The 26,726-nt window shown below is 39.7% G+C and overlaps 2 protein-coding genes across 10 annotated transcripts in view; both read right to left on the reverse strand.

Annotated features, from left to right (window-relative positions):
• The window catches only part of htr4 (5-hydroxytryptamine receptor 4), an 82,224-nt gene that overhangs the window by 33,721 nt on the left and 21,777 nt on the right, over positions 1–26,726 (reverse strand). The window lies entirely within an intron of this gene.
• On the reverse strand, positions 14,909–21,468 carry LOC148901579 (uncharacterized). 4 transcript variants are annotated; one of them, XM_088989420.1, is made up of 10 exons: positions 21,339–21,468; positions 20,682–20,750; positions 20,472–20,504; positions 17,304–19,302; positions 17,126–17,194; positions 16,997–17,065; positions 16,860–16,928; positions 15,669–15,734; positions 15,432–15,497; positions 14,909–15,335 (listed from the first exon to the last, which is right to left on the reverse strand). In XM_088989420.1, exons 2-10 carry the CDS (start codon positions 20,691–20,693, stop codon positions 15,097–15,099), a joined length of 2,622 nt encoding a protein of 873 aa, XP_088845546.1. In that variant the 5' UTR covers positions 20,694–20,750; positions 21,339–21,468; the 3' UTR covers positions 14,909–15,096. The 4 variants fall into 4 exon arrangements, 3 of the variants coding, with proteins under 3 accessions (XP_088845546.1, XP_088845548.1, XP_088845547.1); XM_088989422.1 differs by lacking the exon at positions 15,669–15,734; XM_088989421.1 differs by having other exon boundaries at positions 20,682–21,441.

Here is a 26,726-nt window from a genome sequence, read left to right on the forward strand (position 1 = left end):
CCCTAACCTGTTGCAAGTCATTACCATCTTTGTCTCTCTGTTTCGCCAGCCTGTAAAGATCAGTCTCGCCTTCCTTGCTGTCTAGCCTAGCATACAAGTCATCATAAGCCTCTTGTTTGGCCTTTGCCACCTTTACTTTAAACGTTCGCTGCATCTCCTTGTACTGCTGTCCACTCTTGTCCGTCCTCTCAGTGTCCCACTTCTTCTTTGCTAACCTCTTTCTCTGAATACACTCCTGCACCTCCCCATTCCACCACCATGTCTCCTTATCTACCTTTCGTCCACTTGATACACCAAGTACTTTCCGACCTGTGAAAATAGAATGTTTGCTAACCCTTAATAAATGACACAACTTGAAGGAAAAATTTTACATACAAAAAAAAATGTTTTTGATTGAAGCCTAAATATTGACTGTAACTGATGACTTATTATCAGCATTATTGTTAAGTATTGGGTCTACACACATTCCCAATCAATTAGCTCTTAATTTCTTCCCAGAATATAACACAAGCCGGGAGTTGCACATTAAAAGCGAAGGCCAGCTGGCAGCCAAACATTGTTGAAATGATGATTTTATTCGACTGTCTCCTTTCATTGGCAGCCATTTTATTTCAAATGTGCCTTAATGACAGAGAGAATAAACAGACCCCAGCTCTGTTTGGAGCCATTGTCTTTTCATGTCGCGTGTAATTCATCTATGCAGTATCAGCTACTATTTTCGGAGAAGTAGACTGTCCAAGGGATTTTGTCCAACTGCTACCAAATGTTTTGAATACTTAATGAGGTACAGCGCTAAAACATGAAGCATTTGCGTTTGTGTCATTGCGCATACCTGTGAACCATGGCTAATAGCGAAAATGCAGACAGCTTGCAGCGCATGTGCATGTTATGCTTTTATCAATTTGACCACACAGCGATTAAAAAAAAATACAAATGAGGATTACTTTTGCTGTTTTGCCGTGGCAATAGTAGCGATTGGCGGCGGCAATGTAGTTGGCTACCAGCAGTTCAGACTCTTTTTTTTTTTTTTTTTACCGTATAAAAGTTGTGGTTTGCCGTACATTATTTGAAATGATTAAAAAAACTTACGGGGAAAACGTATAAATTGACAGGTATGCATTGCGTGAGGAGGCAGCATGGAAATGAAGTTTGATGAGTCAAAAACATGAAACTCTAAGCACTCTGCAAGCTCATAAATCAAGGAGCCATGCCTTTAAAGCCACAGAAAGTCTGCCATTTTGTCTTGAAGTGACCACTTTAAGATCAGTGGTCACCAGTACTTAAAAATTAAATGTCAAAAAAGTCAGTCTGCTGAAATCAGTTTTCACTTACAGTAAATACCTAAAATTTGGGAGACATTTTTATAACAAGTAGATGCACAAAAAAGAAATCATGCCTAAAAAGACACAGCCTGCCATTTGAAGTTATTAGGCTTTTGCTAAACTACATCAATGATTATTCCCAGGGCGAAATTTGTTCCCACCATATCCCTCTTCCCTGAGACGTAACCATGGAAAAAGAACAAAAAAGAGCAACCTATTCATTTATTTTTGTGGGAAGGAGACAGTAAAGTGCTCCGTAGGAGGGTAATTGAATCAAACTCCCCTGAGAGAGAGAGCACATGCACATGATATAATCGGTCAATAATTCGACAGTACTCAGTCTCCTTAAAGTGACTTGTGTCACTTTTTGCGTTCAGCATCTCTCCGCTGCCCAGATGATATTTTCAAATAAGTGCAGAATGCACTATCAGAGATTATCAAACTTGGTTAGCATTCTTTTAGGGTTTTTCATCAGTTTTGTTTTTAGTTGTTTTTGTGTCAAAATATTAGTCTTAGTGAAACTGGCCCGTGGCACAACCATGGGTTTTGGTTGCAGTTCGTGGGCTATGAATAATTGCTTAGGATACGTGGGTTCAAGTGAGGTCTGACTTTTATAGACCACAACATTCTTTGTACGAAGGTGCTCAAATTAAACGTCCCGAATAGCTTGCACGCAACACAAGGGTTTGAACCTTAAAGGACAACCGACGCCTCCGGACAAGTTGTGTCCATAATATAGCAATCATCATGGACTTTAACAAGTTTGATTTGCTTTCGCGGGCCGAAAAAAATGATGTGGCGGGCCGGATTTGGCCCGCGGGCCTTGACTTTGACACCTGTGCTTTAAGTCATATTTATTTATAACAATGGCGACGTCACTTTTCTGTTTCCTAACTGACATCAGAAAACCGTTTTATGGCATCTAAAATACCCGAAATACACAGTATGATATTTTTATTCAACTGCAAAACACCAATAAAAATGACTTAAAGTGTCTAAAAAGTACTTCAATTTGAAACCGGAAGTGTCCAGTTTCACAAGGTCCCGCCCCCTTGTTCGTGGAGTCACAGCAAGACGTCATGCCTTGCTCGAGAATCAAAACAATGGCTTCAGATTCGGAGAATATGCTTTCTTGTTACTCATCCATTTATGAATATGATTCAAATAGTTCTGAAGAGGAAAATATAAATGTTTGCAATCGATTAAAGAAGGTTTTCTTGGTTGTTTTCATTGCCCAAGACTGATGTGTAGTGTCACAGAAATTGCAGAAGATGGCGGCAGAGCTCCGTTGGAAATAGTTTTGTTTTGCAGTTTGGAATTTTTTTCAACAAATATCAAAGAGTTGTCTCGGTGTAACATACCACGATTCACCATCGCATTATTTATGTGTTTTCCTTCTAATTTCGCCATCAACACGGATCAACACGAAGTTTTCAGACCAAACAAAGTACCCCAAAATGCATTGAGGTGATGCAAGGTATGTCCTTTCTCTGTCAGGGGCGTTCCTTCAGTGACGTAGGGTGAGGACTCTTCACCAACTCAAAAACAAGACTTCCGGAATATTCAGCACGAGTCTTAAAACGTACGCGGAATCTTTGTAAAATACACTCAGTAGAAGTCATTTGAAGCGATTTTACAAATTATGGACACAACTTGTCCGTTGGTTGTCCTTTAAGCATCCTAACTTCCCTTCCCCCACCACCATCGCAGATAACCCAGTAACAAATTCCCAATACAGTTTTCTTCTTTTCCTTTCGGCTTTTCCATTCAGGGGTCGCCACAGAGAATCAGTATCCTCCATCTAACCCATCTAACCTCCATCGAATAAATTGTCAACAAAGTGATGTCTCAAAACCCTGAGAACTTTGACATTGATGTCCTCATCAATACTTCAGGTATCAAGTATGTAAGGTTAATCATGCTCAGATCTTGTAAGCTCATTCTAGACTTCTAACATGACAAACACTTCATGTCTCCGGCTGGCTTGGATTCTTTCATGAGTCAATTGACTGTCAAGGCCAAATTACAGTACCAAACGTGATACCTGATCACCTAGTACTTGGGCGAACAATGCTAATGGAAAAATGGAGAGGCGGTACAGTCTTGTGCAAGGGGACTCAAAGGAGCTGTCATCCATCTCAATAGAACAACCCCCGAGGAGGTCATCAACTGCAATTAAAATGTAAATTAAAGAGGAAAATTCCGCAAGGACCAGTCACACTCATATGTCGGTGCGGGGAAAGGCTCGTTAGTGGACAGGACACAGAAGAACATGAAGTCACCCATCTACCGCCGCACAAATCTGTCAGCTGTGTCACCCCCAGGCCCAGGAGCCAACTGGCGGCCACTTTTGATTCATATTGTCAAACAAAACACTCTGTGACCCTTTGTGTCATTCCACTCAGCAAGGCAAAACTGAATTGCCTGATGAATATTTTGTGACTATCCTTGTATTGGTTGGTATACTTTTTGTGTACTTTACTCCATTCATAATTTGGCCAGTGGAAATTGGGAATTTCTCCATTCTGAGTCAAATAAAGAATTTATATCTTATTTTACAGTGAATTCATAAAGAATGTACTGTTGAGATGTAGCGATTTTATTCAAAATAATTGTTGAAAATATACAAAGTCCAACAGCTATGTTGTAGTCAGTTGTGGGGCTATCGTTTCCTAAATGTTGGCAGATATGGTGAAATGGGGGTCATGCACCTGCCTCCAGAGATGACCCCCACTACCTACAACATGAGCACCTCCATTTGCATCATCGGTACACCGGTACAATTACATCATGTACTTAGTCTCAATTCTCCCAAAAGCTAATTTTCACGTGTGAGAGTGTACGGCTCACATCATTGTGAGCAAACGGGACAATGAGGGATTTATATTTTTTTTCTTCGCCCCAAAATCTGACTCAAATGACTGTGTGCTCAAAGGCTTTGGGCTGGTTTTACTACATCTGAATGCCTTGTTTTGCATAACGTGAAAAAGTCCCAAGATAACGCAGTGGGATATTTCAGCTACCAGAGGCTTTAGCAGATATATTTTCTCAACTCAAATATATAGATAGTCGTGTGCATTATTGTGCAATTATACATTTCAGTCTCCTGACATTTTCATTTGTGCATAGAATACTATGTTTTATTTTTTTGAACCCCCTCCCCACTCCTTTCAATTTTGCTCCTGTGGATTGCAGTAGGAATTTCACCATTGTGGGACTATTAAAGGCTTTCTGATTCTGATTCTGAAGGAATAAGACAAGTGGTAGGCGATGTGGCTTCTGTTTTTCCAAACTGTATTTGATTGACAGTTGGCAGGTCACAGTTAAGTGGTGCATTGTTTCAGAGCATTCAGCGGGCACGCCCACATCATCTGAGATCTGCAGGGGGGGTACATGCTGCACTCCTGTCTTGCTTCCAAACCATGAAACTTAACAGTTGTTCCCAGCGGTCCTCTACTGCTATTGTTTCGTTGTATACGTATAATTTAAGTCTATTTGTTTACTCTATATTGGTTTTTAAAGAGTACGATGATTGGGGCCAAGTAGAAACTTGAGAGACAAGGATGGAGAATGAATTTCTCAGGAAAAGTGGACTGCCATAGTATAATTTTGAAAAGGGTCATATCACCAGGTCAAAATCTGGAGGTAAACTGGCCAGACTTGTTGAAGGAGGAAATAACTGCAAAAAGTAAAATGTAACCCTTAGGTTATGCAAGACACAAGAATTCCACAAGTCCTTTAATTAGAGGAAGAATTTTACGTGTGACCTGATTGGTAGTCATTAATTACTTTATCTTGTAAAAAATCAGAAGAAGATCTCTATCGTGATGTCTTTCACTCTTATGGTACGATGGATAACACATTTCAAGAGTTCAGTGAGAAGTAATTTACTACTGGACGCACTCACATTGGACGAGAAGAACACAAAGAAACACAATTTCACAATGCAAGGTGCACTCTGGCATGTTGTTTCACACTTTTCCTCCCAAAAAAATGTTGAGGCTTTATGTGCACAACTGCGAAAACAGTAAGGCACGCACGCATGTTCAGTGAACATTGCCAGCAGAGGGATGATTTAAACTCAAAGAAGTTTGGAATCTGATCTGCAGTTGAGTTATTAGAGGTTTGTATTTTACGGTGAATCATCAAACACCTCACATAAAAAGCAATGATTTACCTGTCTGGTTTTCGTATCAGTCAAAAAATAAGCCATTTCAGGTAACATTGGATTTGCAGAAATTGCAGAAATGCAGCTCTCTCTTCTTCACTTTTACAGTAAATGAAAACCAACTTAATCTAAAACCTCATGTCTTTAAAGGGTTCAATTTAACAATATTCATTGTCGTATTGCTGTATGTTCGAGACATACATTTGATATATATAATTTTTAAAAAAAAGTATAAAATTGAAACAAACAAACCTTGTCTGAAAACATATTAAGTAAATGTATACATTAAAAGTTAAAATGAAATCAAAAGTAACACTCGAGTCCATAGTCAAGTGCATAAGTGTGTGTGTGTGTGTGTGTGTGTGTGTGTGTGTGTGTGTGTGTGTGTGTGTGTGTGTGTGTGTGTGCGTGCGTGCGTGTGTGTGTGTGTGTGTGTGTGTGTGTGTGTGTGTGTGTGTCTGCATGTGGCAACAGCAGCTAAGAACTGATAAAGAAAAAGAAAGCACACTTGACCCCAAAGTCCACTTCCTTAATACAGTAAAGTCTCGTTATATCGATACGCAAGGGAATCCGAAAAAATATCGATATAACCGGGACTATCGATATATCCGCTCCTGTGAGGGGGTGGGGGGGTGCGTAAATGCGGCATCTTTGTTATGGCATTTAATTTCATCATTGGGTTCATGGATTGCGTATCTAACATGTTTTTTGTACAGTAGTGAAGTGAAAAATAAAGTTGTGCATAAAATAAAAACGTCTTTACACTTTTTAATGACTATTTCCTTTCAAAAATGCAACCAACCAATGCTAAATCGTCAAGTTCTATTCACACGAAGCCACGAACGCCAGCATGTACAATCATATGAAAAACAGTGATTGTTGCAAACAATAAAGATATCTGGATGCAACACAATTAAATACTGTACATGGATGAAAAACCAAAACTGCAACGTTTACATAACTTACGTGACGTTCGAGAGTGGCTGAATAGAATGCCGGCGCGCAGCTGTGACGTTACAACAGCTTTTTGACTGACTCAAGAAACACAAAAAATGATGTTGGTTGCCCTTTAATGCACAGTATGGAATGTACAGTCATTTTCAAAATCATGACGCTTCAGCAGACAAAACAACAAACATTGTTGCAAAAAACGCTTGCATTCATGTAACAGTACATGTACATAACACTGCAATTAGTATGTATGTAAGCTATTCAAAAAAGTCATCAATCTTCTTCTGCTTCCCATTTTTATATTTTAATATGAACACTTCCATCTTGTTTAACGTTTCTAAAAAACCGGATGCATTTTCTACGGATTCAAAGAAAGATCGCGTGTCCGCAACCCCTTGCAACGCTTGTGTCGAAGTTGCAAAAGGTGTGCATTCAGTCGCTTCTTCTTCATCGTCATCAGCATCATCATCATCACGGGAATCTACTGTGGCATACTTGGCTTTGACCTCCGCTGCGATATCCGCATCTGATGAGCTTGGGAATGTCGCAATGTCTTTGTCGACTGCGACATACGATGCAATGTCGGCGACTTTTAGCTTTTCAGCCAACACTGCAAGAGGAATGTTGTCGTCATCCTCTTCGTTAGCTGCAGATGTTTCCTCACTGCACCCTGGATTTTCAAATTTGCAGTGACGGAAGCAGTTCTTGATGGTGTTTTCGGACACCGTGCTCCACGCTTTGGAAATTGCTCTGATGGCATCCAAAACAGTCCATTGTTGAAGACACACGAGCAGCCATCTGAAAATGGCGTCTGCTCGGGAGAGCTGCTCACGTAACAAGACACGTGACCAAGTTGACCAATGGCGCGACGGATATATCGATGTAAACAACAAAAATGGCCGGCGGGGGATGAAAAGGAGCACCGTAATAACCGGATTATCGTAACAACCGGGTATCGTACTAAACGGTACTAATTATACATAAAAAGACTAGAAATGTGCAAGGGAAATGAAAATAATATCGTAATAAGCGGTACTATCGTTATAACCGATATCGATATAACGAGACTTTACTGTAATTTGATAATGCAAGATGTTATCGGCAAGCCATCGCTGTATCTTAAATTGTCCCATCAACATATCTTTGGATTGTGCAGAGTTCTGGAAACTTGGAACTATAAACACATGAAAACATTCCCCACCGCTGCATGACTCATTGCTCAATTAAGAGCCAAAGAGGATGAAAAATACATTACCGTTTGACTTCTGAGTTGTGATGGTCAACCAGTTCAACTTTACTTGATTGATTTAAAATGTTATAATGAGAACCAGGGTGTGTCTTGGTGTTTTTGGGTCTGCATCCACATGCGACAAAGACTTCCATCAACAAGATGGAACACACTCAGCTCTTCTTTGACTTTGTGACTAAAGAGTGAAATCCATTCCGGTCTACAGTTAATGAAGTTTGAAATGTGATCTGCAGTTGAGTTATTAGAGTTTAGTGTTTTACGACGATGACAATAATATCGATCCATTTTCTGAACTGCTGAAGCCAATCCCAGCTGTCTTCAGGCAGCAAGTGGCAGCCATCCTGAACTGGTTGCCAGCCAATCGCAGGGCACACAGAGACGGAAAACCATCCACAATCTCAATCTCGAATGTCCAATCCACCTGCCATGCATGATTTGGGAATGTGTGAGAAAAACCGGCGTATCCGCAGTAAACCCATGGGGGCCCAGGGAGCGCATGCAAACTTCTATTCCCTCTCGATCCCTCAGATCCCTCCGCCTCTGTGCCCCCCCCCCCCCCCCTGCCCGTCTCAGCACGATGGGTGACAGAGCCCTCAGCTGCTCTGCCCCCAAACTTTGGAACTCACTTCCTCCCAACATTCGTATCATCGATTCTCTTCCCACCTTCAAGTCCCATCTCAAAACCCACTCATTTAAAATTGCATGTTCTGTGTATCTCTCTCTCTCTTGTTTCTATTGATAATTGTATTTTATTTATTGCATTCTATTTGTGATTATATTTTATTTATTATAGTACCTATGCTTGTCTGTGACTGTAAAGTGTCCTTGAGAGCTTTGAAAGGCACTGAAAATGTAATGTATTATTATTATTATTATTATTATTATTATTATTATTATAAAAATAACATAATATACTAATAATATCATATCATATTGTACATCATATCATATCATATAGTATAATATAACAATATATATATATATATAAATGTACTTTGGACATAGTGATTTAGTGCTGCAATCCAATTCACGTTGACCTGGACAACCAGGTGGCAGTCTAATAATGTACAATTATGTTGACAAAGCTGAAAAACAATAGACTTCTTTTACCAATCTAACTGACTCAGCAAGTTGCTGTAAAGGCAGTCATTTTTCGTAGAGGATGAAGAATATGGGTCTGCTGTTATGTCATCAATCTAAAGTGTCCCTTCATCATTTGGGTTCAATTCTCCTTATCTTAAAAGATGGCAAAACCGTAAGCATGGAACCTCAAACAGTTAGAATGTCAATTGCATCTTCGATGATCTGCTAGCATTTAGCTAGCCGAAGTCAATCTGAAGGCCCCTCAATTTGGTTGTTCAAAAAAAAACTCTTTTATGTTTAAAACTAAAGCTTCTAAAACCACAACTGATGCTAACTGCTAGCATGTCAACAGCATTTTGCACTGTGTGTTAGCATTAAGCTAAGTGGACTTTTTCATAAAGCAATGCTGTGTTCCTTCAAACATGATGCCCCCATTTTTTATTATTAGTGTGACAAGAAATTTTTAACTATGAGTGTTATTAAATAGCTTCAAATTAATTTTAGTTGAGTTGGGTTCACTGTCACCATACAGAGTGTCTATTTCAAGTTTGTGCTCACAAGTCAGAGCAAAAAATAAATAAAATTCTGCCAAATGACTCCTTGAAAAATATTTGAATCTTTGACATCAATTACTGTATAATTTTGTTATTTAGACAGGACTTGGAATCCATCTTGTTACATCTTGGGGTGTTTCCGGAAGAACACAAAAACAGCAAATCATTGAAGATTCAGCAAAAAGGGGAGGAAAAGAAGCGATTTTCATAAAACAACTAAATCTTTCATTAAACCGGTTTGGTGGGGTGAGGTTCAATTTGGATCGTTCATACAATAGCTTGCTTAGGCAACATAGGATTAGTAATACTGATGAAGTGATACCGGTTGAAGTGGGGCAATCAGGCCAGTCGTTAGTCAGAACGATAGGAACTATCAGTGGAGCAGCTGCAGGGAGTAGTCCTCTGCTCCCCCCAACCTGAGAGCAGGGACCTATCATAGCAGAGTCCGGCACCGCCATGTCTGGACAGTAGGGATATATATATATAGGGCCTAAACATCCAGTAAGACTTTAGTTGGCTGGTAGTTGGATGTTTCTTGGATAAGAAGCGAAACGTCCGACGCCTTCAAAGAAGTACAGATGACGGCTGAAGAAACCTTTTCATTGATGGACCACTCCTGTAGGACTGAGAGCTTACACAGACATATTCAGCAAAAAGCTCATTTTCTTTCAATTAAAATTATCAAATGTAAAATGTGATTGCTGAGCAATGTCCTCCTATTGATTTGCAAACTCCAGATGAGGTGTCATTGTCGTTCACTACTATGTTGACAAATGTTTAACATCAGCTGTTTTTATGAATTCACAATTTATTTGGGATGCACACTGTTGAAGGAGCAACAGATGCCTAATTTTACCACTGCATAACATGGAGGACTCGTCCAAACCGCATCCACGAGATGCTTTTAAGTCCATAAAACCAGAGAAAGTGCTTGCTGATTTATTGCCCTGAGGAGACATGGCCGCTCCCATGCAAACACACGCACGCGCACATGCAAGTGCTGCACTTATACGGCAGCGGCTTTCCCAGCTGTAAAGCTTCAAGACCATGCACTCTCTTATCTGCAGATAGATGAGACACAGCATTAGGTACACTTGGACTGTCAATAGAAGGTGGAGGAGCTTCCGCTGTCAGGCTAGGAACAGGTCTCACTGTCAAGCATTTGTTGTTATTTAAAAAATAATAATAACATTGTTTTTGTTGTTGTTCCACTTCCTTGACAACCACATATTTGGGCTCTTGTTGTTCAGTTAAGTTCCCATTAAATGAAAGTGCATATTTCCTCTTTAAACACATTACGCTCCAAAATAAGGAAATGAAATGATGTGAAGAATTAAAATAACATTGTTAAAAAAGATGAGGAAGACGGGGTGGGGTGGGGGGGAGTTAGGGGGGGTCATCAAATAATGGATTTAAGGTAAAAAAAAAAAATCAGTGAACATCCAAATTTCTGAACGCTGACCTTTGCTTCAACATAATGGGTAGAGTATTCTCTGGGTTGAGTTGATTCCACTGTGGATTTGGGGGACTTCCTTGGTGGGAGGATGTATGACAATGTTCTGAGCATGGTGGCCCATCAAGTCACTGCTATGTGTATCTTTGCTACGAAAGATCCGCCTCAGTTTAGGCCGCCACAAAGCACTGTCAGCACCACACACTCGCAGACTGTTGACCTACTTGGGTCAGACATCTTTGTTTGCCGATACTTACCACACTCGAACAACACCCGTTAACATAAAGTGAAATGATAAACACAACATATAACATCAGTCAGTCGATTTTTACTACCTTTCATTCATAGTCTGTTGTTTGAAGCAGTTCTAGATGAAAGAGAAGAAGTGTTTCACCTTTCACCTGGGATTTTATATTGAGGTTAGCCTTTGAGTTAGCCTTTGCGTTTGCCTTTGCCTTAGCGGTGCATTGTGTCTAATTTCATCAGAATCAGAATCAGAATCATCTTTATTGCCAAGTATGTAGAACACACAAGGAATTTGTTTCTGGTAGAACACGCTGCACTAGTATCGTCGTCAAAAAAACTGCTAAGTGGCACTATACAGTTCCATTTTGGTTACTGTTGAAAGAGTTCAAAGAGTTCAAAGATTTAATGGCTTGGGGGAAGAAGCTGTTTAAATGTCTGCTGGATTTGGTGTGCATGGATCGGTAGCGCCTGCCTGAGGGGAGTAGCTGGAAAAGGTGGTGGGCAGGGTGTGGAGGGTCCAGTAGGATTTTCCGCGCCCTAGTTTGGATTCTTGCAGTGTGCAAGTCCTCGAGAGTGGGTAGGGCGGTGCCAATGATTTTTTTCCGCCGTCCTAACTGTCCGTTGAAGTCGGATTTTGTCCATTTTTGTGGCGGCCCCGAACCAAACGGTGATGGAAGAACACAGGATGGATTCGATGACAGCCGTGTAGAAATGTTGCAGCACCTCCTGTGGCAGGCCATGCTTCTTTAGCAGCCTCAGGAAGTACATTCTCTGTTGGACCTTTTTCAGGATAGAGTTGGTGTTGACCTTCCACTTCATGTCCTGGGAGACTGTGATTCCCAGGAACTTGAAGGTCTCAACGGTTGACACAAGGCAGTTGGATAGTGTGAGGGGTAGCTGTGGTGATGGATGTTTCCTGAAGTCCACGATCATCTCAACTGTCTTGAGCGTGTTCAGCTCCAGGTTGTGACGGCTGCACCAGAGCTCCAGCTGCTCCACTTGTTGTCGGTACGCAGACTCGTCGCCGTCTTTGATGAGACCGATGACTGTGGTGTCGTCTGCGAACTTTATGAATTTGACAGCTGGGTGCGTTGAGGCGCAGTCGTTCGTGTAGAGAGAGAAGAGCAATGGAGAGAGGATGCATCCCTGCGGGGCTCCAGTGCTCGTGGTTCGTGTTGTGGATGATATATTTCCCAGTCTGACTTGTTGTGTCCGTCCTGTCAGGAAGCTGAGGGTCCACTGGCAGATCGTAGGGGACACACCAAGCTGGAGAAGTTTGGGGATGAGGAGTTCTGGGATGATGGTATTGAACGCAGAGCTGTAGTCCACAAACAGGATCCTTGCGTAGGTTCCTGTGTTGTCAAGGTGGTCGAGGATGTGGTGCAGTCCGATGTTGACTGCATCCTCCACAGACCTGTTTGCCTGGTAGGCAAACTGAAGAGAATCTAGCAGAGGTCCGGTGATGTTCTTTAGGTGGTTCAGCACGAGGCGTTCAAAGGACTTCATGACCACAGACGTCAGAGCAACAGGTCTATAGTCGTTCAATCCCGAGGGTGCTGGTTTCTTTGGAACTGGGACGATAGTAGACTGTTTGAAGCAGACTGCTCCAGGGATCTGTTGAAGATTTGTGTGAAGACCGGAGCCAGCTGGTCAGTGCAGATTTTCAGGCAGGAGGGGGACACTCTGTCAGGTCCCGCAGCTTTCTTGATCTTCTGCTGCTTGAAGAGCCGTCTAACGTCCAGTTCATGTTTAAGTGACGGCATATAAACTGTCACTCAGAGGCAGAAATAAAATTCTCTTTCATAGACCCAGAGAGGGCACCGTGGGGTCATGTGAAGTCCTGGTCTGCCATTAAAAAAATAATGGCTCGCAAGGGGCTGAAATGGTAAAATGCTGGTCTTCTCTACCTTTCTGGATCAGTTATGAGCTGATTGCACAACAATGCATCGAATCGTGGAGATGGCTTCGCCAGGGAACAATGTTTATCTGCAACAATGATCACGCATGCACCACTTTTAATTTAATTCCCGAATGTCCCGAATAAATGTTTATATGGGGTGACTAAGAAAATATAAATACAGCTCAGGTTTAATTTTAGTTTTTTTGTGTGCACTGCAGACATTTGCTGTGTGGTAAGAGGGTGAGTTTAGTAGGCAGTTGCTCAGTCATACTACTTCACTGCCCAAACAAATCCGACATTATATAAAACGTTAACTACTCTTTTAAAGGACAAACTACTAGCAGACAATATTCAAAAGTATTAATTAGATCGTAAAACTTTGTACTGATTTACTCCTACTCCTTCAGCCACTTACTCGTGAACGATATACACACAACAAACAAATACTCGAGTATAATATATATACAATAGAGATGGTTTGGACATGTCCAGAGGAGAGAGAGTGACTATATCGGGAGAAGGATGCTGAGTCTTGAACAGCCAGGCAGGAGACCGAGAGGAAGACCGAAGAGGAGGTTTATGGATGTGGTCAAAGAGGACATGAAGGTAGCTGGTGTGCAAGAAGAGGATGCACAAAACCGGGATAGATGGAGGACATTGATTCGCTGTGGCGACCCCTGAGGTGAAAAGCCGAAAGGAAAAGAACAAGAAGAATATATATACAATAGTATAAAACACAACAACACTGCATACACACTAAAAAATACCTATATAGTATATACATCGTACAAAAGACTATGGTGCCGCATACTGGACAGACTACTACTAAAACTGTGACACTATACATGCAGTACAAATTCCCAGCGTAGTACATATGTAAATTACCTCTTTATTATATACAGAGACCTACTAATATATACCCTACAAACCAATGCTCACTTCATATACACATTATCACTACTATAAAACCCGTACTGTACAACTGACTCATTCTGGACGATTACTTTTTTGCCTGGAAGTATGCCTTTCTTCATCAACTGAACACGCGTGCGCGCGTGCGCGCGCGCACACACACACACACACACACACACACACACACACACACACACACACACACACACACACACGCATTCCTGTTTGAACGACTTTGTGAGGTCCGGGTAACTCCACATCAGGAGTGAGGACCACCCTTTCTGATAAGTTTAGAGAAGAACCAGTGTTATATTTGAACACTAGATGTCCCCCTAACTGCATTTCCCACTTCAACTTGTTTAAAAAACAAAGCAATAAGAAGTGGACTTGAGAGTGGAATCACTAGACAAGTGAGGTCCGAATGGGTAAATCCCGGGACCTCACTCATATAGTGAATTATGTTCGAAACATCGTTTTATTTATTTAATTTTTTTGTTTGGTTGATTCAGTTGAGTTTTCAAACCACTTTTTGTATCAACTTTTACCTCTCATTATCACCTACAATTACACGGCAGACATTTTGTATTTTAATTGTGTGTATATATATACAGTAAAGTCTCGTTATATCAATATTCAAGGGAGTCCGAAAAAATATCGATATAACCGGGACTATCGATATATCCGACCCTGTTTGTGTGTAATTTTCTCAGTGCGTGCATAGAAATAGTATCGATATATATATATATATATATATATATATATATATATAGACTATATATATATATATATATATATATATATATACAGAGAGAGAGAGAGAGAGAGAGAGAGAGAGAGAGAGAGAGAGAGAGAGAGAGAGAGAGAGAGAGAGAGAGAGAGAGAGAGAGAGAGAGAGAGAGAGAGAGAGAGAGAGACTGTTTAATGAATAACTTGATAGTTTTAACTTAAAATAAATGGAATTCCTTATTTATATGTTCATATCAACCGGAAGCTGGTCTGGTCGATTGCTGTATCATAACTACTTTGGTAAAGTGACCCATGCTTTTGCTCAATGAATTTCCATAACCAAATCAAATAAACTAAAACTTTATTTTAACATGATGTCAACATGAAATCTGTCCTGAAGCAAAACATTTTTAACAACAGTAAAAGGGAATATAATACAAAATTAAATACTCTTGTAAGAAACTAGAACATGTACTAAAGTGCATATTTGTGAAGAAAAAGGCATGCACATCAAAACAAATTTGTTGTATCATTAAAACTGAAGAACCCGAGAAGTGGATCTTCTTTTGAGTGTCACAATTTTGTTGTGGACAAAGTTCTTTATGTCTTTCCAGGATCTTTGAGCCAAAGTCTGCGGCTCTTTCTTAATGCAGTCAGTACACTGTTCTTTCCCAGGCACTTGATGCCCTTTTATCAGTCTCTTCATGTGTTTTTCCACAGCAGCCTTTTCTTCTTCACTCCACGGTCTCCTCAAATTTACTCTGGGAGAGCCTAAATATGATGACAATTGCAATTTAATGATACTCACAAAGACCACTTGTGGCAGCATTACAGTGTGGATTATATACATAAAATAAATAGACTTACCTTTCTTTTTCTCTGACTTTGAATTTTCATGCTCTTTGGAAGCAATTTTTTTTCTTGGACTCAAATCTACAAAGAAAGGAGACATTGCTAATTTGACACTCATGGGCAAATACGGTGCATGCATTTTAACTTGTTAAATTATGGAGAGAAAAAAATATTTCTGGATCCAAAATTAAAAGTTAGTGCGAACCAATACCTCAAGGTAAGACTAATAGCCAAAAAAAGCTTCCAGTTTACCATCTGAGTCAGAAGTTCTTTTCCGTTTGCCATGACAGCGCTTTGCTCGTTTTTTTGTCACGTCACCTTAAAGTAAAACAAGCAAAATGACACCTTGCACTTGTTATGGTGGGACAGGGAGCCATTTCAAAAGGAATCATTTGGAATTCTACAGGGATGCATCTGGGAAATTAAAAAAGTGGCCCCCTTGTGTCTGAAAAGGGGTCAAATTCTAAAATTGATAGGGCCTGATTTAACTAGATTGCCAAAGTATACAAAACCATTTGAAATAAACCAAAGACATTTTCTATATTCGGTTTACGAACGTTACATTTTTGAAACTTTTACCTTGGCATACGAACTTTACCTTGGCATACAAACTTTTTTGTACACGGAGCTGCCTCAATGAGTGATGTGTCGTTCGCGAACGAGCCCATGAAGAACTAGATACAATTATCACAGAGAAAGCACCTACAAGGGATCATTCCTCAAGATGGTGAAAGAAGAAGGTTACGTTCCTCATCAAGTGTTTCATGCTGATGAAACTGGCCACTTCATTCCATCAAGCCATCACAAAGGTCAATAAAACCACTTTATTATACAGTACAGTTAATTTTTTTAATTATAAGACCGTAGCACATTTATTATCCATAAAATAATGTATATTTTGTGTAGTTTTAAGGCTTAGAAAATTAGAAAGTAGAAAATTATGTTTTATGAGGACCTGGGAACGGGTTATTCCCATTTTAAGGGTTTCCTCTGGGAAATTATTTTTGGGATACAAACTTTTTGCCTTCCACACTGTCTGGGAACCAATTAAGTTCGTAAGCCAGGGTATCACTGTATATACCTGTTCGATCAACACTAAGTTTTTAAATAATAATGAACAAATTGTTATTCTGTCAAGTGTGGTGAGTATTGTGCTACTTATGATTTCAATCTCATCACAACTTCCTCAGTCGTATTTTTTTTTAGCCTGCAGACCCCATATGTCAGCAAATGCTCCCTCACCTCTGGCCCATTCTTGTTGACCAAGAGAACTACATGATACCTCATACTTCATGACAACGGCCGTGAAAAAAAAAGAGGAGATATTCGAACCCTTGGGATGTCCGTTCATCGCCCCCAGCCACAGAAAGCTGACTCTTAAATCAGAATCTAATGATGCCTGCAGACACAGTAGTAGCATACTTATTCATCCTACAATTTTACCTTCAATGACATTTTCTTTTCTTTTCCCCCACGGTTTGATTCTGCTAGAGCCTGCTTTGGGGATATAATCTGTGCAGAAAAGAAAAAGATTGAAAATTAGTCCTAACCAGGGCAGATTTATTAATCTTACAATTTACCTTCATCCACATTTTCATTTCTTTTTTCCCCTGAATTTGTGCTGCTTGAGCCTGTTTTGGGGATATCATCTTTGCAGAAAATAAGATTGAAAGTTAGTGTAAAGTATACTTATTAATCTTACAATTTACCTTCATCCACATTTGCCTTTCTTTTCCCTCTCGGTTTGGTGCTACTAGAGCCTGCTTTGGGTATATCATCTGTGCAGAAAAGAAAGAAAGAAGGTATAGAAGTAACAATCAGGTTTTTCTTTATGCCAGTCTCAAAATGATTTTTTTTAAATATGATGACATTTCAGTGAATGCTTACCAGAAAAAGATAATTTAATGGTGTCAAGATTCTTTCCACTAAGTGTTCCAGTGCCTTGCTCCATTGCAAAAAGCAGCTTGCTGATTTTTGCAATTTGAAAAGTTTTATCAGTCTGTCTGTAAAAATCTCGGTGCACTCTGATGTCGTGTCCCATGAACCTTGCGACTTGTTCCAATTCCTGTTCACTAAGATCCAACAGCTGACACAGTGTCGCAACCTGTTTCCTCAGTTTGGTAGACCTTAGGAATTGAGGGTTTTCTGCGTTGCTTTCTTTCGCAAATTTGCGCAGACAGTCACATCCCCGGATATTTGTTATTGCACCTGGTCTTGCAAAAAGATAGGGATTCTCAGCAGGTATCCCTGCATCTTGTCGCCTTTGAATTAAAACGTTGATGGACTCCTTCATTCTTTCTGTAAAAAACACTGGGACCTTTCTGCCCCTTTTGCCCCGGACTTCAATGCGAGTTAAGAGCTTGCTTAACTCTTTTTCCAATGGTGAAAGTGTTTCAAAAATGTCCTGATTGACTGGATTTGTGCTGGCATTCTGGTAGGTCTCGAGAGTCAAACGTGATGCTTCCCCTTCACGCCGCTTGTTAAAAACAATCATTTGTGCCAGAACAGATTCATTCAATTTACGAAAAGCACTTAAACTCATCCCTTGGGTCAATTCAGCCTTTGCCTCCTCTTCAACCACTCTAAGGTGGTCCCTGAGTGTGATGACATCCTTGGTAAGAGGAATATCATCTTGTTTATTCCATCTTTTTTCATCTATTGTTTGATGAGCACTGACTGATACATGGTTTTTCCAGTTTTTTTCGAGGAGTTCCAGAAATTTTTTTGCCTTTCTCTCTGCCAGGTCGTCATCCTCCATCAGAGTCTGTCCAATAAGGACTTCCACTGCTCCTTTCAAACAAAATCCTAATTTAAGAGCTGTGGAGGGTTTCCCATATTCATTTTTCCCTGGACTGAACGCAGTGAGTTTCTTTGCGACATTTATAACAGTATTAAACTTCAAAGGCGTACACAAATCCTGCAGACCCGCGATGGTCTTATCCATTTTTTTAGCAATAAGCATGAACCGTCCCAATTCCCTCATTCGTTGCGCAATGTACTGGTGCTTGGACTTGACACAGCCATGTTTGGAATACAGTGATTCGCCATACTTGCAAATTAGGAAATCCTTTCGTATGTGAAACGATACAGGATCTTGTCTCATGTTATTGATAATTGTTTCATATCCCTCTGATGATGCGGCTGTTGGGAGGAGACTGGCAGCAATATTTTGGACCCTCTTTCCTTTCCTTCGCTTGTCGTCTTTGCATAGCTCTCTTGCTCTACATATTGAATGATGTTTCCACAGACATTTTTTTAAAAACAACCCATAACATGATGGGCAGGGCAAATAATCATCGGTGGAGGCGGCATCGGTTGGCTGCTTCCATGTGACAAGTTCCCCTTGTCCATCTTTTAGAACCGTGCTGTTATGTTTGAAGTCTCCCTTGTTCCGAAGCTGTTCCAATAGGGACTTTCTTTTTTTGGATCCTGATGGAAAGCTGAACGCGAAAGCAACTTCTTTAAATTCCATATGTTTCCTTTCTAAATGTCTTGCCATCTTCAAATTTGATTGGCCACAGTAGAAACAATAATGCCTTTTGTCCCAAACACGTTTGCCTTCTTTTCTTGAACACGTTTTTATGGTTACAGATGGATCTTCTTTGCTCATCTTTTGTTTTTTGTTTTTTCTTTGAACATAGGTTAATGGGTTACTTTGTTTTCTAATTGCAGACGTGACTCTACGCTGGTCTGCTTCATATGTCTGTTGACTTGTAGAGTCTTCATTGTATGTGTCATGACAGGGCATATTTTTGACCTTTGGAAGGGATATCTCTTCATCAACACTCGAATCAGTGGATGATGTATAGGTAGGTTTGTATTCCACATCTGATCCAGAATGACTGTCCAAGTCAGAAAAATCGCTCTCTTCAGTGGGATTGTCCATCTGTTATAAATATAAAAAAGTAAAAAGATCAGAAAATACCATTGCAAATAATACTACTAAGTAGTACTGATTTATGTTTATACGATGAGATAGGTCATAATGAGGACTGCCTGTGGGATAAAATATTAATCGTGTATATATTAACAAGTCCTCCATGGTAGTTAGTTGCCACTACACATTTAGCGAATTAGCTGCGTCACAATAAGAGACTGATTTCCAAGTATTCGGCAAACAAATAACAATGATGGCTGGTATGGATTGCGGAGGAAACAATTTTCCATGTGAGCTGTACCCAGGCCAATATTTTCATAGATTTATTAATCGGCAATTTCTGTATATAATTACAATATTTATTTTAACTCTTTCAGCGTATTATGTCTTGTTTTTAATTAAAGCGTATGTTCATTTCTGTCTGGCCAATAGAGTGCCACAACTGCAATTTATCATTAAAAAGATGCCAGAAAAGAACGAAAAGCTAAACAAACATATACTGTAGACAATATGCATCTCACCTAATATAAGTTTTTTCAGCCTAAATGCAGAGCTTTTGTTGATCCATATAACCGTTGTGTTGATAAGGGGTCGCAATATAGTAATTTGTCCAAAGTACTTTGTGTTCTGGAAATTGATTTGTATTTTACGTTGTGTTTTTGCAACGTTACATTACATAGATGGTAAGACACTGTCTTTGGCTGTAACCACAGGCGCATATAGCCATGGAAGAAAATTTGACACCACCATGTTTTCTTTATGTTCATTTTCATTTTCATGTCTGGTGCTACAAAAAGTGTATTAAGTGAATCACTGAAATAAAAGGTATTATGGAATACTCAAATACACTATTTTTTACAGTAAAACGTCATAGCTATTGTTAAGAATGTATGGAGTGATTTTTGTCATTAGAAAAACTTTGAAATTCATCCAATAGTGCATGTGTTCAAGTATTTTGAATTGTTTTTGTTGTCGTTAATATTTTGGTCCAAGAAAACATTCCTTTATTGTATGAAGCATTTACAACGAGTAAAAAAACTAAAGAAACAATGGAGCTCAATTTTTTTCCATAGCTGTATATAATCAGTGCATACGCACACATACATATATTTACTTAGATACACAGTAGATACACATTAAATGGAAGTGTGCAACAAAATAGTAATACTGAAATGTACCTGAATTGCTGTGTTGACATCATCTTGCTGGGCCTAATGCAATAAAAGTAAATAGATTAATATTCAGGTGCTAAAGAAAAACAATGTCAGTTAACGGAACACAAACAAAATAAGAATGATGGTCACGTTCAAATTGATAACGCATTTAATTTACACTAAACTATCAATTCCAATGAAAAGTGAAGTGTGCCAAATTGTCCTGAAACATACCTGGGTAGTCATTTTCTTGATGTTTTTCTCCAAGTCCTTATCCAAAATAATATAAGATATTTTGATAACCTAAAAAATTCAGGCGGTGGGATTAAAAAAAGTCATCAGTACAGCTCAAATGGGTTATCATTTGCATTCAACGTGAATCATGTGATCTAACAAATAACGCTCCTTCACGTGGTATTTAAAAAAAAACTCATAATACAATGAAATCCTCTACACGTGACCAGGGGTGGTCAAAGTAAATAAATCAAATGTCATTTGGTATCACCGTAGCTGTGCTTTTGTTTTTATTGTGTGCCATTTGTTTTTTATCGTGCTTCCAAATTTGGCTGTGCGTTTTTTTCGCTTGTGCTACATTAATGTGTTGTTTAAATTACGTTCTATTGGCTGGCCCGACGCGACAACGATTGGGACCACATGGGCACTTCTGAAATACTGACCGGACTTAAGTTTCGATTTACGTTGCTACGTGCTTCTCACTCAATACGTATTACACTATTACTACCCAATAGTCTAGCTTCATTTTATTCTCTGCTCAATTAACATGACGACGCTTTCACTCTCATTCTGATAAAACACGAAAGTTCGAATCCTGTAGTAATTTCTTAGAATGACACATTTGTAAGAAAAATATTCAAAACTTGAATTCCTTACCTGATTTAATTCCGAAATCTTATTCGTTCACTCCTTTGGGCTGATGGGCTGGTTGTGCGCTCGCAGTTTATTAAATTGATGAACACGCACTGTAAGAGTGTCCTGGGGGGGGGGGGGGGGGGGGGGGGGGGGGGGGGGGCTGCAAAAAAAACTTTGTTCATGCGCAGTGCGCATGGCGTCCTGGAGCCTGAGCGCTCTTAATTGCTTGATCAAAGTGTGGGCGCCATCCTGCAGAAAGTCTCAGTGCACTAATACGTGGGGGAGGGGTATGCAGAGTCACTCTGTCTAACAGTGAAGGTTTACAACAACTCAACTTTGATTGAGGTCTATTGTATTTCAAGGCTGAGAATGATACATTTTGAGCAAGATTGTGTTTTAATTAAACTGTATGAACTCCAATCACACATACCTCTAACATAAATACAGCAAATAAAACTATATGTATTAAACTAACACGAAAAAGAATAATTATTCTTAGAGAAGCATAATTATCAAACGCTGATATGTGGGTGTTATGAAACACAATTATTTACTTATTTAATGCCATTCATAAGATATACATAGTAGTTAGTTTCATAGTTTCAATGCCCAAGGCAAAATAAAACAATTGACTTTTTTTGTATGTGCAGTTTTATGGCGGATGGGAATTGCAGACAGTCACACAGTTGAACCGAAGGTTTTACAGTGTGAAAATAGGCCTCACATTCATGACCAAATGGTAAAAATAATTATCAAAATTGACACAGCTTTTCTTAAAGCATTTTGACCCATCCACTGCAATGTGGGCAAACAGCTGTTCATATCCAAAAAAGCATATTTAATGAACAGTACTTTGTTTTAACTGCCAGAGAGCCAGATGTATAGAGAGCAGGAACATTCTCTGATTTGACGTGTCACCATCCTCATGTCATTTCTCCACTGCGAGACGAATAAAGGTCCATTCAATCCAATCCAATGTTATCTCTTCAACCAACACCAAAAACAAGCTTCACAAGATGTACAGCAAAATAAGTTACATTGCAGAGTTTGAATAAGTTTCGTAATGCATCCAACGACAAGGATGACAGAGGACAGTTCTACTGCTGTCTCTCTCTTCGATAAAAACCAAGGAAAGCGGGAATCATCAGCCGCAGAGGGGACAAGGATGGTGAGATAAAATGGTCATGCAACATCACCACACCAAAGTCAAGGCAGAATATCATCTTCTGTTGTGATCAAAATTACACCTGATGTTCTTCAATCGGCATTTCAGCTGTCCATGTCCTCGCCAATAGAAAAGATTCTCCAGGAAAAGACAAATTTGGAGGGGAAGCATGTATTTCAAGAGAAATTGAAGCCATTGGATCAGACTGACTTGCATGCATACCACGGAATTCAGTTATTAGCCAGAGTGCACAGGTCATGGGGAGAAGCAACTGAAAGTCTGTGGGATGAAGAGTATGTAAAGCCAATCTTTCAAGAAACAATGTCTCAAAAGAAATTCCACACATCTCATGTGATCTGATTTGACAACTTTCAGACAGCACTTGCTCAATAAACCTGGCAAATATGTCATGAAAATGTGGGCAGCCTATGATGTAAAATGTAGGTATGCATGGAATATGCAAGTCTATCCTGGAAGACTACCTGGAGGAGGATCTGAGAAGAATCAGAGGACGCATGTGGTACTGAAGATGAATGAAAGACTGCAAAGTCATTATATCACGTGACAAATTCAATTTACCGCCATGTGTAGATAAACTTCAGGAGAACTTCCCAGTAAATTTCTGAAGCTGTGGGGATGATGTCTCCTCAGTATTTGTCAGGTGTGGTGTGTAATAGAAGGGTTTCAGCTAGGATGAAAGGAAAGGTGTATAAAACCGTGGTGACAGTGGCACTGAAGAAAAGAAAGGAAGCAGAGCGTGAGGTAGCAGAGCCGAAGATGTTGAGGTTTTCTTTGGGAGTGACCAGGTTGGATAGGATCAGGAATGAGTACATTAGAGGGACAAGCCATATTAGAGGCTTTGGAGAGAAAGTCAGAGAGGCCAGACTGAGATGGTTTGGACATGTCCAGAGGAGAGATAGAGTGATTATATCGGGAGGAGGATGCTGAGCCTTGAACTGCCAGGCAGGAGACCGAGAGGAAGACCAAAGAGGAGGTTTCTGGATGTTGTCAAAGAGGACATGAAGATAGCTGGTGTGAGAGAAGACGATGCACAAAACTGGGTTAGATGGAGGACACCGATTTGCTGTGGCGTCCCCTGAAGGAAAAAGCCCAAAGGAAAAGAAGAGGATAGAAAATATGTTGTTTCTTTTCAAGTATATTTACAAGATCTCAGATGCAGTTGTTGCTGATGTCAACTATTATTTGACTGTAGAAATACAGGTAAAAATGACCCACAACATAATCAACACATTTTTTCAACTTAATATCATGGTTTAAAAACTCACATGAAAATGTATAATTATTCTTAGAGCAGCATAATTATCCAACGCTAAGATGGAAGTGCAATGAAAATATTTATTTATAAGATGCAATTCATAAGATACAGTTTCAATGTCCAAAGCAGTGACTGTTTTTTTAGCTTGTTGGCAGTCTGCTCATTGATTTCTAAACGAGTGGGGGATGGGAATTAGAGACAGACAGTTGCAGAAAGTGGGCGGGAGTGGGGGAGGGGAAGACAGTAAGGTTAGAGCGTGAGAACAGACCTCAACTGATGATCAAAATTGCCACAGCTTTTTTTAAACTTTGATTGAGGTCTGTTTTGAAGGGGGGTATGATAAATTGTGTTCAATATCAACTTTTAATAACTAGTAACAACAATGTCACATAGCACTGCATCTGCCGTATTCTTTATGGCATGAACACATTCACATTTGGCATGAACACATTCACAAATGCTCATCTCTACTCTTTGTCTCGTTTCAACTACTCTTTCTTTAATCAACACATTTTTTCAACATAATATCATGGTTTAAAAACTCACATGAAAATTTATAATTATTCTTGACAATTCATAAGATGTATGAACCCATACTGCTGTTCACAAATGCTCACCTCTACTCTTTGGCTAGTTTCAACTACTATTTCGGCATTGCAATAGAGTGCAGAATCTTTTTTTTTTCTTCATCCGCGCTGCGTAGGCGGGGAGACGCGCACAGTCTCTGTGTCACTAATTAAGTGGGGGAGGGGTAGTGCAACAGTCACCAAGTCTCACTGAGAATTCTCCCACGGCATTTTTTCAACTTTGATTGAGGTATATTTTAAGGCTGAGAACGATACGTTTTGAGCAACATCGTGTTTTAATTAAACTATATGAACTCCAATGTCACATACCTCTAACATAGGTACAGCAAATAAAACTATATGTATTAAACTAACATGGAAAATTATAATTGGTCCTTAAGTGCCACTGAAGAAAAGACAGGAAGCAGAGCTGGAGGTAGCAGAGCTGAAGATGTTGAGGTTTTCTTTGGGAGTGAACAGGTTGGATAGGATCAGGAATGAGATTATCAGAGGGACAAGCCATATTAGAGGCCTTGGAGAGAATGTCAGAAAGGCCAGACTGAGATGGTTTGGACTGTAGAAATACAGGTAAAAATGACCCACAACATAATCAACACATTTTTTCAACTTAATATCATGGTTTAAAAACTCACATGAAAATGTATAATTATTCTTAGAGCAGCATAATTATCCAACGCTAAGATGGAAGTGCAATGAAAATATTTATTTATAAGATGCAATTCATAAGATACAGTTTCAATGTCCAAAGCAGTGACTGTTTTTTAGCTTGTTGGCAGTCTGCTCATTGATTTCTAAACGAGTGGGGGATGGGAATTAGAGACAGACACAGTTGCAGAAAGTGGCCGGGAGTGGCGGAGGGGAAGACAGTAAGGTTAGAGCGTGAGAACAGACCTCAACTGATGATCAAAATTGCCACAGCTTTTTTTAAACTTTGATTGAGGTCTGTTTTGAAGGGGGGTATGATAAATTGTGTTCAATATCAACTTTTAATAACTCGTAACAACAATGTCACATAGCACTGCATCTGCCGTACTCGTTTTTGGCATGAACCCATACTGCTGTTCACAAATGCTCACCTCTACTCTTTGGCTAGTTTCAACTACTCTTTCAAATTGCTCGGCACCATGGCGCTGTTGGATTGGATTTGCCTTTATTAGTCTCACAGTGGAGAAATTTACATTTCACAGCAGCAAAGTGATGAAAGGAATGAAAGTAGAAAAACAACATACATGAGCTGCTGGAAAGGCAGCTTCTCGCCACGCAACAGGCATAATGGAGAAGGTGTTGTCTCATTGCCGATCAAAATAAATCCATACGAAAGATAGCTTTCACTATGTTGCCTTAAGGTCATCGTCTTTGCTTTATTTTCCCCAACACTAATACTAGGGCCTTCATCCGGGTCAGAATCTTGTACACAACCCAATTCGGAGTTTGCAGTTGCCCTTTTTACTCCTAACTCCTTTAACTCCTTGACTGTCACCACGACCTCTCACATGCATCATTAAGTTTCTCGGAGGAACGAGACGATCGGCTACATGTTGCCACATGGACAAATATTTAATTACCCCCCTAGTGTTTACAGCATGGACACTGGACAATGACAATGATTGCAGAAAATGATTAATATGTGTTTTATGTCTGTGTAAGCTCTCAGTCGTACAGGAGTGGTCCATCGATGAAAAGGTTTCTTCAGCCGTCATCTGTACTTCTTTGAAGGTGTCGGACGTTTCGCTTCATCTCCAAGAAGCTGACGAAGCTTCTTGGAGATGAAGCGAAACGTCCGGCATGAAGCAAAATGCTGAAGAACAGCTGAAGAAACCTTTTCATCAATATGTGTTTTCAAATGTGAGCTCTTGAGCTCAATACATTTAGCACCATTTAGCACAACTCATTTGTCTGCAACAGCATGGTTTGAACATTCATTTCATAGGCAATCCCTCAGTTTTGCAGACAAATCATGTAGATTAGACATGTCAAATTCAGGCCCACGGGCCAATTTTGGCCTGCACTACAATTATATTTGGCCCGCGAAATGATTTCAAATATGTATTACATCTGGCCCGCCGCCCCATGTTACAGCACATGTACCGCGAAAGGTGTCTACAATTTGAATTCTCTGTGCAGAGCCAGACTCCAGAAATTGATGCACTTGCATGTAAAAGCGATGCCAAGTATTCAGCTTGTATACTTGTGCATCACCAGAGTAACTGAGCAGTGAAAAAAAACTAAAATGGATAAATATTATTTTATTTACTGGTGGCATCGTCTATTCAAAGTTGAAAGAGATATAGTTTAGGTGTTGGCCTTGATGTGATGTCTGTGATGAAATGATTTAAATTACAATTAGAATGAATAAAGTTAAAGATATAGAAGCCTGATGT

The sequence above is a fragment of the Hippocampus bargibanti genome, linkage group LG02 (assembly GCF_051943395.1).
Source record: "Hippocampus bargibanti isolate YZ-2025 linkage group LG02, ASM5194339v1, whole genome shotgun sequence".
NCBI lineage: Eukaryota > Metazoa > Chordata > Actinopteri > Syngnathiformes > Syngnathidae > Hippocampus > Hippocampus bargibanti.